At 36.0% G+C, this 19,066-nt stretch overlaps 1 protein-coding gene across 1 annotated transcript in view; it reads right to left on the bottom strand.

Annotated features, from left to right (window-relative positions):
* LOC150085781 (thioredoxin reductase 2, mitochondrial-like) overlaps positions 1 to 19,066 on the bottom strand; it is a 143,996-nt gene that overhangs the window by 55,767 nt on the left and 69,163 nt on the right. Inside the window, exons 8-9 of the mRNA XM_090373483.1 lie at positions 13,433 to 13,524; positions 4,104 to 4,281 (exon numbers count right to left, since the gene is read on the bottom strand). Of these exons, the coding sequence (XP_090229609.1) occupies positions 4,104 to 4,281; positions 13,433 to 13,524 (270 nt within the window). The remainder of the gene's footprint in view (positions 1 to 4,103; positions 4,282 to 13,432; positions 13,525 to 19,066) is intronic.

Here is a 19,066-nt window from a genome sequence, read left to right as displayed (position 1 = left end):
AAACACACACAAACCCCCTTCTCATTTCACCCATCCACTCACTCAAAATGTTTGTCTAGTTCTGCCTTGAATCTGTTTAAGCAATCAACTTCTACAACGACAGATGGAAGTTTGTTCCCGCAATCAACCACCCGCTGGCTAAAGGCATACAAAACATTAGGCCTAAACCTTGAACAGTATTTCTTAGTTGGGACAAAAAGCCTAGTAGCTTCCAAGATTACTTCCTTGAATGCTTCCCATTTAGAATTTGCTGTTTGTAACATCATCAGTTGATCCCATTGTACAGAATTTAAAAACTGTCTGAGATCACTACAGTCACCTTTAAGAAAGCAAAAACCCTGATGGCAGTTACACCTTTAACTAAATCCCACATCAGCACACTGTGGTCACTGCCACCTAGTTATTCCTTTATCTACAGATTCTTAATGCATGAAGAATCACTGCTGACAATCAGATCATGAGTATTACTTCCTCCATTTGCCTCTCAAACATGCTGCCGCTCAATCATCCAATAAATCCACAAAAGCCTTGCTACTGTGCGAGTGACCAACCCACAAGTTCCAGTCAATATATGGGAAATTATTGAACTTCCCAGATATTGACTGGAATTCTCTACTTTAAATTTTAAATTGTCATTAGTGTACCATCTGCTTTACTGGCTCACTATTTCTCTGTACAGTTGTTCATTGTACTCATCAGAATTTTGCCTATAACACACTCCTACTCTCAATTTTGCTTTCCCAGTGCTTATGTCACACCAAACTGACTCAACATTGCACTGTCCACCCATGTCAGCTGGATGCACTTCCTTAGATTTTGTGTGTTTCTTAACTAACAGCATTCCCTTTCTATCCTGTCTATCCTTTCTGTACATATTGTACTTCCCAAATTCTAATTCTCCATTCCTCATCACTGTGTGACACCACGTTTCTGATATTCCAACCATATCCACAGGGCCGTGTTAACGCTATTGCCAAACCGGCCATGGGACTCATTTTCAGTGTAAATGTTTTCTAAAGCAGTGATAAAAATTTCTAATAATAATAATAAAAAACCAAGAAAATGTGTAATATAAAAGCATTCTTAAACTTAACTTGTTAAGTCTTTAAATTTTATTCTTATAACTTTTTATTGTACAATAAATAAGTTAAGTTTCTATTAAAATATTTTTATTATTACTTTATTTTTCAAGTCAAAAAACAAAAAAAAATTTGACCTCTTAGTTTACATTTTTATCAAGGAATTATTATTCATAATATAAATATGAAAACCTATGTAGTATTTGTATTTATATGTATGTGTGTAATATACATATATATATTAAAGGGGTCCCAAATTTAAATTTGGCTGGGAGCCTATTTCATCCACAATCCAACCCTAAATAACTGCCTTCAATGTCTTCACCAGCACCTCAAATTCATCAAATTTATTCACTATACTCCTAGCATTGGTGTACATGCAAGTATACATGCATCTATTCTTACTCTTACTTATCCTAACACAGCTCATGTATTTACTTGTTCCATGATAACTCCCAGCAATCCTGGAAATCCCCAGCACCTTGCTTTTCAGGCTGCTACTCATTCCAACAGAAGCATTGCAAGAATCACTTCCACCTCTGCCTGTGGCTGCTGTTAATCTATTAGTCTGTGAATCCCCCCAAGCTAGCAGTTTTCCGACCCACCTAACACTGCCTCGATAACATCAGGAAATATTCTTGCACCCTTTCTATTTAAGTGTATCCCATCCCTGTAAAAAACAATCTCTCCTGTTAACAAGCACAGACCAAGCCTAGAAAAATTTTACCCCATGAGCCTTGCACAATCTCTCCAGGGTTGAACTGACTGACAAGGCTCTCATCATATACTCCATCCTATTATGTCTGGGCAGAATTGCATACACTTTCAAATTTAACCTTAACTCGAGACTTTTTCAACATTGACCTGTACTTGCTAAGTAACTCTGCAGATTTCCTACTCTTAATGTCATTAGTGCCAACAGGTACAACAATATCGCCCTTTGTGCCCTTAAAATGTGATATCTGCTCTACAACATCATCTACTTTTGCCCCTGGCAGATATTTGTCAAGCCAACCCAAATTTCCATTAAAATCAGACAAGATCTAGAAATCAGATAAGATCCATCAATTATTTATTTTTCCATACAATTTAGTGTATGCAATTCTGCCCAGACATAATAGGAGGGAGTATAATATGTGGTTTCAATTGTAGCATTGTTAACTTTTGGCCATCTCTGCCCTTCTTGTATACTGTCATGAAAGACTCATGAATGTGGTGAAGATATATATATATATACAGAGAGAGAGAAGGGACTTTAAAAAAAAGTATATGAGAGATGAGTAATAAATATTATTATACTATTATTAGTAGTATAATATTTATTACACCACGAACTATACTACTATATAGTTAGTGGTGTAATTTTCTATGTAGAGTGGTTTTACATTCTCTAAGTTTAGAAAATGTAAAACTATAGAATTTTATTAAGGGTTTGATACAGTTATAATCTTAATAATTCATTTATAAGATAACTATATCTACTTTTCACTTCTATTAATCACAGAAAAGAAAACAAATTTAATTAATGAAAAAAATCAAATGTGCCTGAAATGTAATGCACTGCATATGCTGCCTAACTTTTTACAATAATTTCAACCAATGTTGGATTGTTGTTATTTGGTTTTTTTTTTAGGAGCATTAGCAACTAAGGCCATATTGCTCCGGTGGTCATTCTCTGACCTTTCCGCATCCTCCGTATTTGGTGGTGCCAGGCTCGAACCCCAGTCTAATCAAGAAGCGTGTGCTACGCACTGCTGCTATCTTCCCACCTGGCTACGGCGGCGCCACCAATGTTGGCAACAAGTTAAAATAAGAAGAAATTAATATTTTAAGGTCATTTATGTACAAATTTTTCTGCTAGTGAAAAATATGTCCTACAGGATCTATACATTTTCAGGAAACACTACAGAAAAGGTGAGTATTTAAATAACAAAAAACCATCAACCAAAAACCTTTACGTAGGGGAAAAGACAGAAAGAAAGTCTTACTAAAGTGTTCTTGCTAAAAGTCTCCCTTTGATCTTTAAAGTATAGTTACTAATTTTATCTTCAGTTTTTGTTTCTACTACATTAGACATGAAATGATCTAAAACTAAACCCTAGAGTGGCAATGAAAAGAGCAATCCTACAAAAATATGATTGTGTCTTTTATTTTGTCTGTATCTGTTTTATATGCAGATGGTTATATTTGTGCATTAAATATGCTTTAATACATTATTTTGGTATGAGGTTACCAAAAATAAAAAAAAATAAAAATAAATAAAATTTACAAAAATTGGGAGATTGTTGGCAGTAGTTACAATTGCATAATCCTTCAGATCACTAACTGTTTTTGGTTTCTACTGGAAAAAGTTTCTTTAAGGAATCCCCATAGGAAAAAATCTAAATGGGTAGCAGATCTGGTAACCCCTGAGGCCACTGAAATGGATACCTGTTAGGAATTAAATTAATTTCCAACAGGTCTCCATGTCAATGGCCCCCAAGAAAATGCTCATTAAACAACTGCATTATGAGGTTAAAAGCAAGTGTACTGTGGTCACACCTCGTTGAAACTGCACACCTTTCATTCTGTACATGCCTCCAAAAAAATAAATATCGGGTATTTGAATATATTATTCACTGATACTGCTTCTTCATTTTTAAGGTTCTCAAAGAAATACAGCCCATAAATTATTTTTTGCTCTGAACCTATGCAAGACTTTATTACCTGTTAACACTGTTATCTTTGGAGAATGCAATGACATCTTTGCAACCTACAACAAAATATTTATTTAAAAAGATAAAAAAATTTATGAAAAAAATTAAAAAATTGAATAATAAATGCACTTTATTATTCAATTTTACCTTGTAATGGTTATCCTGAATTAAATTTTGAAATCAGACAGTCTTTTGGCCTATTCTGTTACACAATACATCAAGTTTTAATCTAAAAGATGTGAAAACTAAGGAGAAGCTATATGCAATTATTTGCATATATATATATACAAATCACTGAAATATGATATCTGAGAAAGTTATTCTTTACCTACAGCAAACATAACAGTGTTAAACATATCTTGTTTCTCTTCCCCATGTTTATTCTTCCAAGTCACTTTCAGGGGTAGCTGTCCATTATGAGCCATTTCTACATTTACAGGTACTGCTTCCCTAAGAAAGTGAATCCCTTTATCTGCCATGTTGTCTGTTACTAATTTTACTACTTCCTGAAAATGCAAAAAAAATAAAATAAAATAAACAGAATTACTTCAAATAAAAAAAATTACTAATTGCTCTCGGTAAAAAGTAATGATATTTCTTATATCATCAATTTTTACTATACAAGTGCCCTGATTGAATTACTTTTATTATGAATTCTCTGACAGAACAAACTATTGAAGAGGTTTATCAAACCTCTTCAATAGTTTGTTCCCTTGCCTGTTCTCATTGCTCTGTTTGAAATCAACATTTGTATTCTCTGTTTGTATTCAACATTTCCTGCCTGAAAATAGCATTTATTTTTCCTCATACAAGTTCTCTGATTGAATTACTTTTGTTATGAATTCTGACAAAACAAGCTATTGAAGAGTTTTACCAGAAACAAAACAAAACAAAACACTGCCCGGTCTTATTCATCCGTTTGAAACTACAGATTCAAAATTTTCAGCGTGGGAATAACATTATTTAGTGATAAATATATTACATATACCAATTTGCTATTTGTTTCTGAAAATATGGCCTAGATAGCAGAGGGAGTGGAGAATATTCTTGGAGATTCTGGAGAGCAAAATCTCCAAGAACATTCTCCACTCACTCTGCTATTCCTGGTTGAATTGCCTGGCAATGTAAAACAGTTAATTTTTTTATAAGATTTTGAAAAGCAAAAGAGTTGGGGGTGAGGGAGTTAGAAAGTAGTATACAAATATTAGAATAAACAAAATGATGCAAAGAAGCAGAGTTCATGATTCATCTTAAAAATTACTGAAGAAAGTACAAAATCCAGTAAATCCTAGTAGAGTCCAAAATATCAAAATGTTCCACATCAATATTATTCATTCATTTTACCAATTCTCAAATTCACTATATTCAGAACATAATGAATATGTGACAGTGATACAGGCAACCTTGCAGGGATAACCAATATCTCCTCCCTACAGCTCTGTTTAAAAATCAGAAACTGAATGACTCAAAAAAATTTTCATTGCGGCTTCCGTTTTGGCACTATTACCAGCGATCTTTTGGTGATAAGGAATATGCAAGGTGTGGCTATTAAATAATCAGACTGTTGCAATAAAAGAAATATTGCTAGATTGGGGGGGATACAAGGACTAATAGATTAACAGTAGCCACTGGCAGAGGTGAAAGTGATTCTTGCACTGCTTCTATTGGAATGAGCCGCAGCCTGGAAAATAAGATGCAGGATATTTCAGACTGCTGGGAATCATTGGAGTACAAATAAACACATAGGTTGTGTTAGGGTAGCTAAGAAAAAGAACAGGTGCATGTATACTTGCGTGTACACCAATGCTAGGAGTTTAGTAAATAAATCTGATGAATTTGAGGTATTGCTCAAAACATCAAAGGCAGATATTGTGGGGATTTCAGAGACATGGTGTCACACAGATATAAGGAATACAGAACTGGAATTTGGGGAGTACAATGTCTACAGAAAGGATAGACAGGATAGGAAGGGAGGAGGGGTTATGCTATTAGTTAAGAAATACATAAAATCCAAAGAAGTAAAGCTAGTCGACATTGCTGGACAGTGCAGTGTCAAGTCAGTTTGGTGTGACATAAGCATTGGAAGATCAAAATTGAGAGTAGGAGTGTGCTATAGGCCTAATGACTCTGATGAGTATAATAAGAAACTGTACAGGGAAATAGAGTGGGCCAGTAAATCAGAGAGTCTTATAATGGGGGATTTTAATTTCCCAGATATTGACTGGAATTTGGGGGCTGGTCACTCACACACTAGCAAGGCTTTTGTGGATTTATTGGATGATTGTTTTCTACATCAGCATGTTCGGGAGGCAACTAGAGGGAGTAATACTCTTGATTTGATTATCAGTAGTGATTCTTCATGCATTAAGAATCTGCAGGTAAATGAACCACTAGGTGGCAGTGATCACAGTGTGCTGAAGTGGGATTTACTCAAAGAGGTAACTACCATTAGGGGTAAAGGGAAGGGTTATTGCTTTCGTAAAGGCGACTACGATGGACTGAGACAGTATTTAAATTCTATACAGTGGGACCAACTGATGATGTTACCAACAGCAAATTCAAAATGGGAAGCATTCAAAGAACTTATCTTGGAAGCTACTAGACTTTACATACCAACTAAGAAATATTGTTCAAGGTTTAGGCCTAAGTGGATGTCAGATGAACTAATGAGACATATGGCAGAGAAGAAAAATGCATGGGATACATACAAATTAACACGTGACACAGAAGCCTATGATAGATACAAGTTGATCTGTAACCAAGTTACAAAGGAGGTTAGGCAGGCGAAGGCAGATTACAAGAAATCTTTGGCAAGGGATGCAAAGAAAAACAGCAAAGAGTTCTTTACTTATGTAAACTCTAGAAGGAAGGGGATGAATCAGATTGGTCCACTTGATATCGATGGGTCAACTTTTGATGATTCTGCTCAGGTAGCTAACAAACAGAATGAATATTTTGCATCGACATTCACACATGAGGAGTTATTCAGCGAGGGGAATGCCAGAGATGTATTCAACTCTGGCACTAAGCTAGAGAATCTTGTAATAACTGAGAGTAAAGTGGAGGAGAAATTGTTGAAGATAAATGCAAGAAAGGCACCTGGGGTGGATGGGATCTATCCAGTTATATTAAAGGAGGCAGCAAAGGAAGTAAGCAAACCCTTAGCCATAATTATGAGAGCTTCCTTGGACTCAGGAGAAGTACCCATGGAATGGAGTTGTGCAAATGTGACCCCAATTCACAAAGGAGGATCAAAGAGCGACACAAGTAATTATAGACCTGTTAGTTCAACTTCCTGTTCCTGGAAAATTAATGGGGGCACTGGTTAAAGAAGCACTGCAGGATCATCTAGACAAGACTTCAGTTATAGCTCAGACACAGCATGGTTTTGTTAAGGGGAAGTCTTGCCTAACCAATTTGATTGAATACTATGATGCAGTCACAAAAGAACTGGATGCAGGGAATAACTTTGATATTATATACTTGGCTCTTAGAAAGGCTTTTGATACTGTTGCACATGGAAGACTGCTGCACAAATTGGAGCAGTGTGGCATTGGAAGCAAATTGCTGCTATGGATAAAGGGGTTGAGGGGAAGAAGACAGAGAGTGGTAATCAATGGACACTGCTCATCGTGGACTAATGTTATTAGTGGAGTCCCTCAGGGTTCAGTATTGGGTCCATTATTGTTTTCTGTATTTATAAATGATATTATGATGGAGATATCAAGCTTAATGTCCAAGTTTGCAGACAATACGAAGGTTGGCAGGGTTGTCAAGGACACTACTGACACTATTCTACTGCAACAGGATCTGGAAAGGTTGAGCAGATGAGCTGAGAGGTGGCAAATGAAGTTTAACATTGACAAATGTAAAGTACTACATATGGGAAACAGCAACCCCAGAGCAACATATCAACTCTGTGGTACTACACTGACAGTGGTAGAGAATGAAAGGGACCTGGGGGTGGTTGTGCAGGCAGATATGAAGTTTTCTGAGCAGTGCAGATGGGCGGCAAGAGTAGCTCATGGTGTATTGTCAATGATATATAGGAATTTTTCTAGCAGGGATAAGGAGGTGGACCATAAAATTGGAAGATTTATGTCGTGATTTTGAAGCTAAGGATATTTACAACTGTGATGAAACAGGGTTGTTTTTCAAAGCTCTTCCTGAAAAAACAATGAGTCTAAAAAACGAAAAGTGCCAGGGCGGAAAAATTTCTAAGGAACGCTTGACTGTACTATTGTGTACAAATATGCTGGGAGACTTTGAACAACCTCTTGTTATAGGAAAACCACAAAATCCTCGTTGTTTCAAGGGCATAAAGGTGAATCTTTTGAATGTTGACTGGAAGTCTAATAAAAAAGCGTGGATGACACGAGATATCATGAGCGAATGGATGTCACTTTAACCAAAACATGATTCGTCAAAACAGAAAAATTATTGTTTTCATGGATAATGCTGCATCTCACCCGCACATTGAATTGTATCATTCAAATTGTTTTTCTGCCACCAAACACATCTGCAGAGTGTCAGCTCTTGGATCAAGGGATAATAAAAAATTTTAAACTTCACTACAGAAAACGTGTTTTAAGACATCTCATTGCAAACATGAAATATGTAACATGTGCGAGTGACCTTGCAAAGAAACTCAGCATCCTAGATGCGATTGAAAGGATTTCCCCTTCAGTAAACGCAATTAGAAAACAAACTGTCGTGAACTGTTTTGTAAAGTCTGGCTTCTCAAATGCAAAAATTGAAGTTGTGAACAGCAATGTGGAGCACCAAGAACTTCATCTATTGATAAGGTATGATACTTCCACTACAAGTGACCCTGGCTACAAAGATATAGACTCGAACCTCACTACAGAAGATGGTGCTCTAGATATCAACGACATTATCATCGATATTTTTCAAGAAGTTCCTCATGAGGATGAAGAAATGGAAGGAGGTCATTCTGTCGAAGAAAATATTAATGACGAACCACTAATGAAAATAGAAGCGCTCATACAAATCAATCGTTTAAAAATGTTTTTCACCGCTGAAGAAGATACTGAAGGACTTTCGATGGTTTCTTCACTCCAAACAAATGTTGAAAACAAAATTATCAGCCGGAAGAAGGTGCAGAAGAAAATAAGTGATTACTGTATGTATTTTTCTTAAGATAAAGTCATAATATGCATAGCACAATTGTATGTATATTATTTACAAAAATATTGTGCAAAATCTGTATATAATTTAATTTAATTTTACATTAAACGTTGAACGATTTTTCTTTCTTTCTTTTTTTTTTTTCTCCCTCAGACTTCTTGTTAGTGGACACTTCTCTCTAACGGACACATTCTCGTTCCCCATGGCTGTCCGTTAAAGGGAAGTTTCACTGTATATTTCTATTAGATTTTCTTGTTTTAACTAGCTAATTATAGGGCTTTTATGCTGACTGGATACAAAAAATTTAGGCCAGAAATAGGCACCCTTTATCATCCAAGATCTAAATATTGATTACTGAAAATATTAGAAAATAGTAAGGGTACAAAAATAAAGAAAGCAGGTTACATGCTTACCATTAAAAAAACACCAAAATGTCAGAATGATCAGTGCTATACTATAAGAATTGCAGGGGTATTTCAACAGAGTAGATCAAATAAAATCAAAATTTGAATGCATTAGCTGCATTTGATTTCAATCAGGGAGAGACATTCTATTCTCTCACTGAAGGACTCAGATCAAGTGATGAGTCCTCGGCACCAAGACTTGGACTTATGTTCAACATGTAGACAAATACCATTGTCCACAGTTCTGCCTGAGTTGCTATATACATTTTAAACATATATCAGCAACTGCCTAAACTGGTACAATTGCTATACATTTAAAAATCTAAGACACTGCAAGAACAGGTGTATCAAAGAGTTGCTAACTACAACTCTTTGATACACCTGTACGTAAACAAAAAAAAAAAAGTAGTTTTTTTCATTATGTAATTTTAATTTTTTTTGTGTGTGCTTGTATACAGGTAGTATTTAGCAACTCTTTAGCATTATCTGATGCAGCAATTCACAAGAATTATACAGTACAATAATATTACTCTATCACATATAAACATAACATGTGTTAGTAAAAATATAGTTTTACCATACCATTAAAATTTTCATAGTTCATTCTAATATACTGAAATATTGTTATGTTCCTTTTATTTCTTTAAATAAGTAATGATATTCATCAAATTTTTGCCTGCTTTAATTTATAGGGTATAGCATCAGTTTTCAATTCATAAAAAACAATTCGAATTGATTTATATCTCACTTGAAATGGAACCTTAAGACATCTATGTATGCATTCTCCTTAATTCATGCATAAAAACTGGAATATTTTACAATGTAATATAAGTTGCTTTCTGGTAAAAGCAAGTTTCCATTACTGATAATAGGTACTGTCAATCACAATGTATCAACCTGCTTTCTGTATCCATAGCTAATAAGAAGGTTAACATAGGTTCCCAGTACCAACAATAGGCAATCTGCTTTTTATGTATTTATACCCTGAAATAGAAAATTTAATGATTGTATTCAGGTTCTCAAGGGTCATTATTCCCTATCCATGGGGAGCCCATCAAAGGAACTGGATGCCAAAAATAATTTTGATATCACATACTTGGATTTCAGTAAAGTGTAAAAATGTCTTAATTTTTACTTTGCATTTGAGGGCTGTTACTTCACCAAGTCAGCTTATACTTTTTGCCACTACTATACTTGTAGTGTGATATTCACTCCATGCATAAGGTTGTTCTTTTTTTTAGCGTATGCTCGTTGGCACTAGGGAAAAGCAGCAGTTGAAATACTATTCCATCTTTATGAGTCCGGCTGATTCACAGCAAGAGATTGTTACTCGACTGATCGGATCTAACAAATATCGTGGATGTAATATTTATAAAACAATGAGAAAGTAAATGACTTTCACCAGAGAAAAGAGAGTAATGACAATTAAGAAACATACTTTAGGGTGAAATCTGAACCTTATAACTATGGGGTGATTGTTATCTGGAAATTCCTTGTGTTGGGGAACGGACTTTAGATCTAGTGACTACTGCTGGGCAGTCTGGAAATTTCACCCCATGCAGATGTGAGCTTCCTCTTTCTCCTCATAAGTTCCTTTTTCACTGTATCAGGTCTCCAAAATAACAGTCCCTGGGATTTTTATTTCCCCACGAAATTAGTGTTTTGACCAATAGAAGCATTGGAAACTCTAAAAAGGGGAGTCTACAAAGGAGACAACGGAGAGACACAGGAAGACAGAAGGAGAAAAAGAGATGAAGAAGGTCTTGTCCTGTGCAAAGCACTACTCCTTTCTTCAGGTTATCTCGTCAAAAACATCTTGAGAATCTTTTGCTGCTGGCTCCTGTTCCTAGAGGCCTGTTCCTGAATATAGCAAAGATTATTCTGGTAAGTCACACCCTATATTCACGACATGATAGCTTAATAGAATGAAAGTGTCGGACTTTCATACCCGACTCTTTGTTTAATAGAGTCTACTGAGAAACATCCCTCCTCGTAGGAACATTCACTAAGATAGCATGAATCTCACAACACTTAGAAATTAGAGTATAAGATTTGAAAGATTCATTTGTATTAATATAATACCATAAGTTATGACTGTTACATACTGAGCCTGTATAGTACACTTACATATACACCCAGATACTCAAACTGAAGGATGAGTGTTGGCTCCAAGAGTACGGACAGTGCCAACTGAAGACCACATGAAGAACACTGACATGTTTGTACACATGTATTATTAGCCTTAAGTATATAGTATATCGTTTTATCCTCTTTGATAAGAAATAGAGCTCTTGTATAATCAGTATTTTACACCTGTTTTTGCATGCTAGAATTAATAAACCATGTTTTGTTTAATCAACCTTGCCTCTTAGCCATTCTCTTGTTACACGTTATCCATAGCACGAGTTTTATAGTAAAAGAACCATAGTATTGCGGCATTCTGAATAGGAGGATTTCAGAGTGAATAACAGAACACCAATTGGATGTTGCGAGTCTATTCTCCACGTTGCAGAATATGTCTTGAGAACACGAGATTGCTTTCCTAGTATATACACCACCAGTCAATCATATGTCATTGGCATTTTCTGAAACATCAATATTAATGAATAAACTTGCCCAGAAATCTTGTGGGCAAGTTTATTCATTAATATTGATAAAATTGATTAATATTGCATCTTGAATAATATTAAGAGTTGAATGTCTTAATCTCCAACTGAAGAATGATGACCAGAAAAACCCCCGTGGAACAAAAGCTTTTGATACTGTTGTACAAGGAAGACTGCTGTGCAAATTGGAGTGATATGGTACTAAGGGCAAGTTACTGCAATGAATAAAGGGATGATTGAGTGGGAGACGGCAGAGAGTGGTAATAAATGGACACTGCTCTATGTGCTCTATGTTATTAGCGGAGTCCCCCAGGGTTCGGAGCTGGGCCCATTGTTGTTTTGTGTATTTATCAATGATATCGAAGAAGGAATATCAGGTTTAATGTCCAAGTTTTCAGATGATATAAAGATTGGCAGGGTTGTTAATGACAGTAAAGACAGTATGCTATTGCAACAGGATCTAGAAAAGTTAGGCAAATGGACTGAGAAGTGGCACCTGAAGTTTAACATTGACAAATGCAAAGTACTCCATAAGGGTAGCAGTAACCCAAAAGAAATGTACCAACTGTGTGGTAATACACTCAGAGAGGTGAAGAATGAAAAAGACCTGGGGGAAATTGTGCAGTCAGATATGTAGTTCTCTGAGCAGTGGAAACGGGCTGCCAGAACAGGTCGTGGAGTTTTGTCAATGATATATAGGAATTTTGCTAACAGAGACAAGGAGGTGATTACCCTTTGTATAAGGCAATGGTCAGGTCACACCTTGAGTACTGTATACAGGTCTGGAGGCCTCATTTTAGGAAGAATGTAGAGTTGCTAGAACGAGTACAGAGAAGGGCAACAAGATTGGTGAGAAGAACAAACGGGGGTGCGCTTACGAAAAAAGGCCTAAGCATCTGGAGACTAGGCACCTGCGAGGTGACCTGATCGAGGTGTATAAGGCCTTGAATGGTTTGAGCAGGCTCAGTGCTGATAGGATACTTCCGCTTGCTCAGATTAAGCTGAGAGGGCATAGATTCAAATTGAAGAAAGACAGTTGTAGAATAGATGTGCGGAAGTTTGCCTTTAGTTAAAGGGTAGTTGATTCCTGGAACAGACTTCCATCTGTTGTTGTGGAAGTTGATAGCTTAAATAAATTTAAGGCTGAACTAGACAAACATTTGGCGTGACAGGATGGGTGAAATAGGAAGGGTTTTTTTTTGTTTTTTTTTGGCTGATACTGTATAAGCTTGCTTTCTTGCATCATATGCCTCAATGCAATTTACTTCAATATATTTTGCACACATTACAGAAGGAATTCATACCAACAAGATAGAAAAAATAAATTACTTGTTTCAATATGTAACAGCAAAACAATGTTTTCATTTGATTCATTTAGTATCAAAATTCATTTCGATTTTTATACTTAATTTAGTATAAAAATGAAGAAAACGTTCATAGCATCTCATGAATATTTTATTTTTACTAAATTACACACTAGCAAACTTATTTCTGTTAACCTGATCAAATCCTCTAAGACACAGTGAACGAACCATTACAGTAGTATCATATCCCAAACCTGAAATAAAGCCAGCAGATTCTAAGGCAATATCTAATTAGTAAGTTAAGTGAAACCATTGAAAATAATAACAGTTTATTTCACATTAGTCCACATATACAAATACAGCATTTATCAGAACCTAAGCCAACTTTATTTTTCATGTTTTAATTTTAGTGTTCATCTAAGAATCGTTGCTATCTCTCATCATTAAAACCACATAAAACTTTTTTTTACTCCTATTTTCAATGTTCAGATTTCAGGAGTTATCAAAACCACAACTATCTTTCCAAGTTCAGAATATTAACAAAAAAAAAATTCCTGTAAATGTAAAAATTTATAATGGTTAGATAAGGTTGCTGATACAGTGGAAGATGAAATAAAAATTATTTTATATTTTTTTTATAATCTAACTACCTTAGTATGCAGAGTTCATATAACTAAACTGATGGTGTTTCAGTCTATGGGGCAGTTAGTAAGTGTGCAGAATAAGGCAAAAAATAAGTTAAGCAATACCTGGCCAGAAAAGAGCAATTCTTTTTCAATATAATCATCACATACTTGTATTAGTATTAAAAGTAGCAAATGGTGCAAGGAAGCAAGCTTATACAGATAGCCAAAAAAAAAAAAAAAAAAACTATCCACTCATCTGTACATTCCCTCTAATAATTTGTTTAACACCTCCTTAAACTCATTATTCCAATGATCAGTTAATCTCTGGCAGAAAGCAAATATCTGCACATCTATCCTGCAACACTTTTTTTCAACTTAAGTTTTATATCCCCTTATGTGTATTGTCTGAGAAATGGCAAGGATGTCATCAGCATCGGTACCTCCTGGTTCGACTTGCTCAGTATGTTCGGGTCCTTTTCCACCAAATCAGGCTTAGGCATTCCCTTCCACTGAGCTCATCTGATAGAAGCAAATGCAAAGATCAAGACATCTAGATTCAGGGCACACTGGTCCAAAGAGAAAATTCTTCTTCATGCTAAATGCAGAGGTTGAGCTGTGAGACTCCCATGATAAAAACATCAATCAACCGTTGCATCTCCGGTTCCCTCATAGATTCATCAAAGCAGTCAAAAGCAGAAGATGGCATCCTATTCAGCCATTGTCCAATGTCTTCTCCAGGAAGGTATAACAGAAAGTGAAGAACTACATCTTCTCTTCCTGCAACTCATGCAACTGATCCTATAAATCCTTTACTAAAAGTGCAAACCTCTAAGGGAAATGGGGCCTTGCTAGCCCCTCCACCAGAGGTGTCTGGTTCTACTGGGGACCTGGATTCAGTTCTGGGACCTCAAGCAGCATCACGTCCAAGTCCATCTTTATCTAGACTCTTTCCTGTCATACTTTCATCTGTGCCTTTTATTCTTGAAGAAGAAGAAGTCTGGGAGATTAATGAGACACCATCTACTAAAGAAGCACTCTATGATGCAATAGTTCTTTCGCTTTCACAGTTGCCAGAACTGATATACAGCAAGTCCTCGTTATAACGCTGTTCTTATATTATAACCTGTATCTGACTATAACGCTGTCACAAATCACTATAACACTTTTACAGATTGTATTTTTGGCATATTTAATGAAATCGTTTCATTTGATGGAGTCGATAACTTGAAAATGAATAGCTAAACAGCATTAAAATGTTTTCCACGCTGACTTGAGAAATTTTCCCACGCTCAGTGAAATTTTCTTGCACGCTAATTTAATTGCAGTACAGTGACTTGTTACGTAGTTCCGAGATCAACATTTTAAAAAATGATCAAGTATATTGCTTGTAATTTTTGCATTATATGCATTTATCCGAAGTCTAGTCATCACTCAGTACAGTATTAGACATTGTGTGTAATGGACAGTTTACTCGAACACTGTATCATAATTAATGCAATCAACGCAGTTACATTTTCGAAGAGTTAATAATGGCGGATAAGAATGAAAAAGCAACGTCTGGACGCAGTACGAAGACTATAAATGTAAGAAAAAGACTGAATTTGAAAATTAAATTAGACGTTTTGAAGCGAATCGATTCCGATCAACAAGCGGATGTGTGCCATAATTTAGGACTGGCAAGTTTAATTGTAAGAACAATTATAAAAAATAAAGAATTAATTTTAGCATCAGGAAAGACAGCTGCACAAGTTTCACTGCACAAGCAACTAGGGGTAGGCCAGCTATTAAGATTGAAATGGAAAGACTTTAACTAATTTTATTGAAGATAATATCCAATGCAGAATTCAGTTAAGTTAAATATTATAAAAAAGAGAGAGAGAGAGAGAGAGAGAGAGAGAGAGAGATTGGCCTATATGATGAGCTGAAGAAAACTCACCTAAAAAAAAAAAAAAAATGTGGAATCATTTAAAACTAGTAAAGGCTGGTTGAATAGATTTAAAATCCAGAGAGAAGTCACAAATGCAGATCAAAGAACCGAAACTTTCAAAAAAGAACTTGTTAAAATTATTGAAGAGGGGTATTATGTATTATACTTCTCAACAAGTTTTTAACATACATGAAGCAGAGCTTTCTTGGAAACGAATACCTAAAAGAAGTTTCATATTGAAAGAAGAAAAAAATATGCCAGGTTTCAAAGCGGCGAAAGATCGGTCGACTTTATTGTTGGGTGGTAACACTACAGGGGATTTAAAAACCCCTTTTAGTTTACCAGGAAGAGGGCCAAAGTACAACCTAAAATCGGCAAATTTTTCATGATTAAATTCATCAATTAAAATCAATTTAGATCAATTAAATTCATGATTTTAATTGGAATTTTAAATTTAATTTTGATACGTAAGTAGTTACCACATAATTATATACGTATGTAATGCAGAATATTTTATATGTACAAATATTTGATTATTAAATATTTTGATCGACATTTGTGCATCTTTTCACTACCATTTATTAGGAAATATCCTATGGCACCGACCGCAACTCACAAATAAATATATTACCTTATGGAATTTGGTGCTCACTTAGCGCTCTGTTTTTCTGGAACGAATTATCAGCATTAAGCATTCTTTAACATTCACTGTCTATTCACCTGTATAGACAGTGAATGTTAAAGAATCTTTTAGCTGACGCTCTTGATAACAGAATAGATTTAGAGGTGCTTGACAAGATCATTGGCACTGTTTGATGGGGGCTGGTGTTACTGTCAGAATACCAACTAGACATCCTAGGGTAAATGACAATCATGGTTCTGATCAGTCACTTTCTAGGCATATATAGCATAAAAGAGGCTATGCCATGACACAGGCTTTGTATCTTAAAACTGGAGACGATGCACTATTCAGATTTTGAATGACTCTAAACCTGGAAGTTTTGACACTGATACCGATGAATTCTTCGCCTACAGACAGGATCTTTTCTGTAGGATATGTTCCAATTTGAGTATCCACATCGAGCTTCTATGTATGTTGCTGATGAAGTTCTGTATAATAACTTATATAAACCAATAATTCCGTCAGAGTTATTAGATGGTAACATCTGTCCGAGGATTTAGTTACCCCCCATTTTTATGCAGACATCTCTGCTGTAAGGTTGGGATGTTCCTTCCTTTCGGTGCTTTATCCCAATCCTGAAGCAGAGACGTCTAGATAAACTCCAGTACTCCACTTCTCTCATCAAAGCTAGTCATGCTTCCTCTCCCCTGAAGGAAGAGTTGCATAATGCCAAGAGACTGTAGTATGATGGTAGAATCCTAATTGACACAAAGTTCAAGATGAAAGATAGATAGCGACGACTCCTCCTCTACAATACTTTTCATGATCGTGTCTTGGAAGAGTCAGCCAATGTCCCTTCCCAGCATCAGTGGGTTGGAAATGGGACCCGGCTCTTACCTGGTCATTCGTATATTGATCTGATTAAGACCCATATAAATTCCATCCCTATCCTCTCCAGAACATCTCGAGGACAATCTTTGGATCGAAACTGTAGGGCAGGGTGTGTTGCCATCAAGACTATGTCACATTGCCCTCCAGTGCAACGTAAGAAATTGGTCCCGTGGCACCAGGATTCATAGGCATGATGATGTTGTAAGCTTAGTCAACAATCAACTAAGTCAAAAGGGCTGTTTTTCTCTTCTTGAGCTGCATTTTAACACCCAACAGGATCTTAAGAAACCTGACATTCTTCATGTGAAGGGGGAGTCAGCATATCTCCTCAACACTCAGATTGTTGGCTCAGGATATAATCTTGAAACCTCTCACTGGCTCAAGCATCAGTACTATGATGACAGTATCTCTTTAAAACAGCAAGTTGAGGAACAGTTTGGGAAATTTCCCGAAGTATCAACTGTAATTATTTCATATAGGGGATTTGGTGCAAGACCTCTGGCCACCCTCCTATTAGAACTTGGTCTTAACTAAATCAGATCTAAAAGTGATTTCAATTCGAGCTCTGCAGGCTGTTGGAGAGTTCATCAGCAAATGTTACAAATGATTACTACCTCCAATGTTACTCTTGTCAGGCACAATTATCTAGGCTACCATGGCCACTGTATATGGGAAAGTATTAAAAAATAAATAGGATGTAGAGCTGCTGGAATGAATACATTGAAGAGCAACGAGATTGGTGAGGGGAACAAAGGGTTGCGCTTACCAAGAAAGGCTTAAGTTTTGCAAATTGTAGAAACTAAGCACCTGCAAGCTGATCTGATTGAGGATGAATAAGGCCTTGAATGGTTTGAGCAAGCACTCATTGTTGATGACATTCTTCCTTTTGCTCAGATTACACACCAGAGGGGGCATAAATTCAAATCGAGGAAAGACAGTTGCAGCATAGATGTGCAGAAATTTGCATTTAGCCAGCAAGTGGTTGATCGCTGGAACAAACTTCTATCTAAAATAGATTCAAGGAAGAACTGGACAATCTTTTGGGTTTTTTTTGGCTGATGCTGTATAAGTTTGCTTTCTTGCATCATATGCCACTACTAATGCTAAATGCAAATGCTAAATACCTGCCATGATGGTAAAAATTCCCCCCAAAAGCCCTGCAGAGTCCCTCAAGTCTTGAGTTAATCCACAAGACATTCGCCATATAGGTTCCTCCTATCGTGTATTGGGCAAATACACATTCTGACCTAACTCGCATTTTTTCAGCATGGTAATATAAGATTGTCTGAGATAGACATAGCCTAAATTATCAAAGTTTTCTTCATTAATCTCTCTCTCTCTCTCAATCGTGAGTTAGATGAAAACTGGTTGCACTGATAGGTGCCTAACCTGCCACTCGTGAAGTGTCAATTAGCACTGAAATGATCATGTGCGAAGCAGCATTAGTGCTAACTGGCATTTCACCAATGGGAGGACAGGCACCCACTGGTGAAATTCCAATTAGCAATGAAATGGCCATGTGGGAAGCAGTATCATATTACAAATACATAGCACTATACTTCTCTTTAGAGAAGCATTAATTAATATAGCACTTTATAAAAGACCTAATGCCATGAACTAAGACTTTTGTGTTATTTGAATAAGATTTTAATTGATTCAGCCCATACTTATAAAGAGTTCATGTAAATGAAGCTATAATGCATTCATAGTTAGACCAAGGTGCAGTAAACTTTCATTTTATTGTACTGAAGCACACAAACTTT

The sequence above is a fragment of the Mastigoproctus giganteus genome, chromosome 5 (genome assembly GCF_048544385.1).
Source record: "Mastigoproctus giganteus isolate SK-2022 chromosome 5, ASM4854438v1, whole genome shotgun sequence".
Classification (NCBI taxonomy): Eukaryota; Metazoa; Arthropoda; class Arachnida; order Uropygi; family Thelyphonidae; genus Mastigoproctus; species Mastigoproctus giganteus.
The sequence above is the reverse complement of the archived record's forward strand: the minus strand, read 5'-3'. Positions and strand labels throughout refer to the sequence as shown.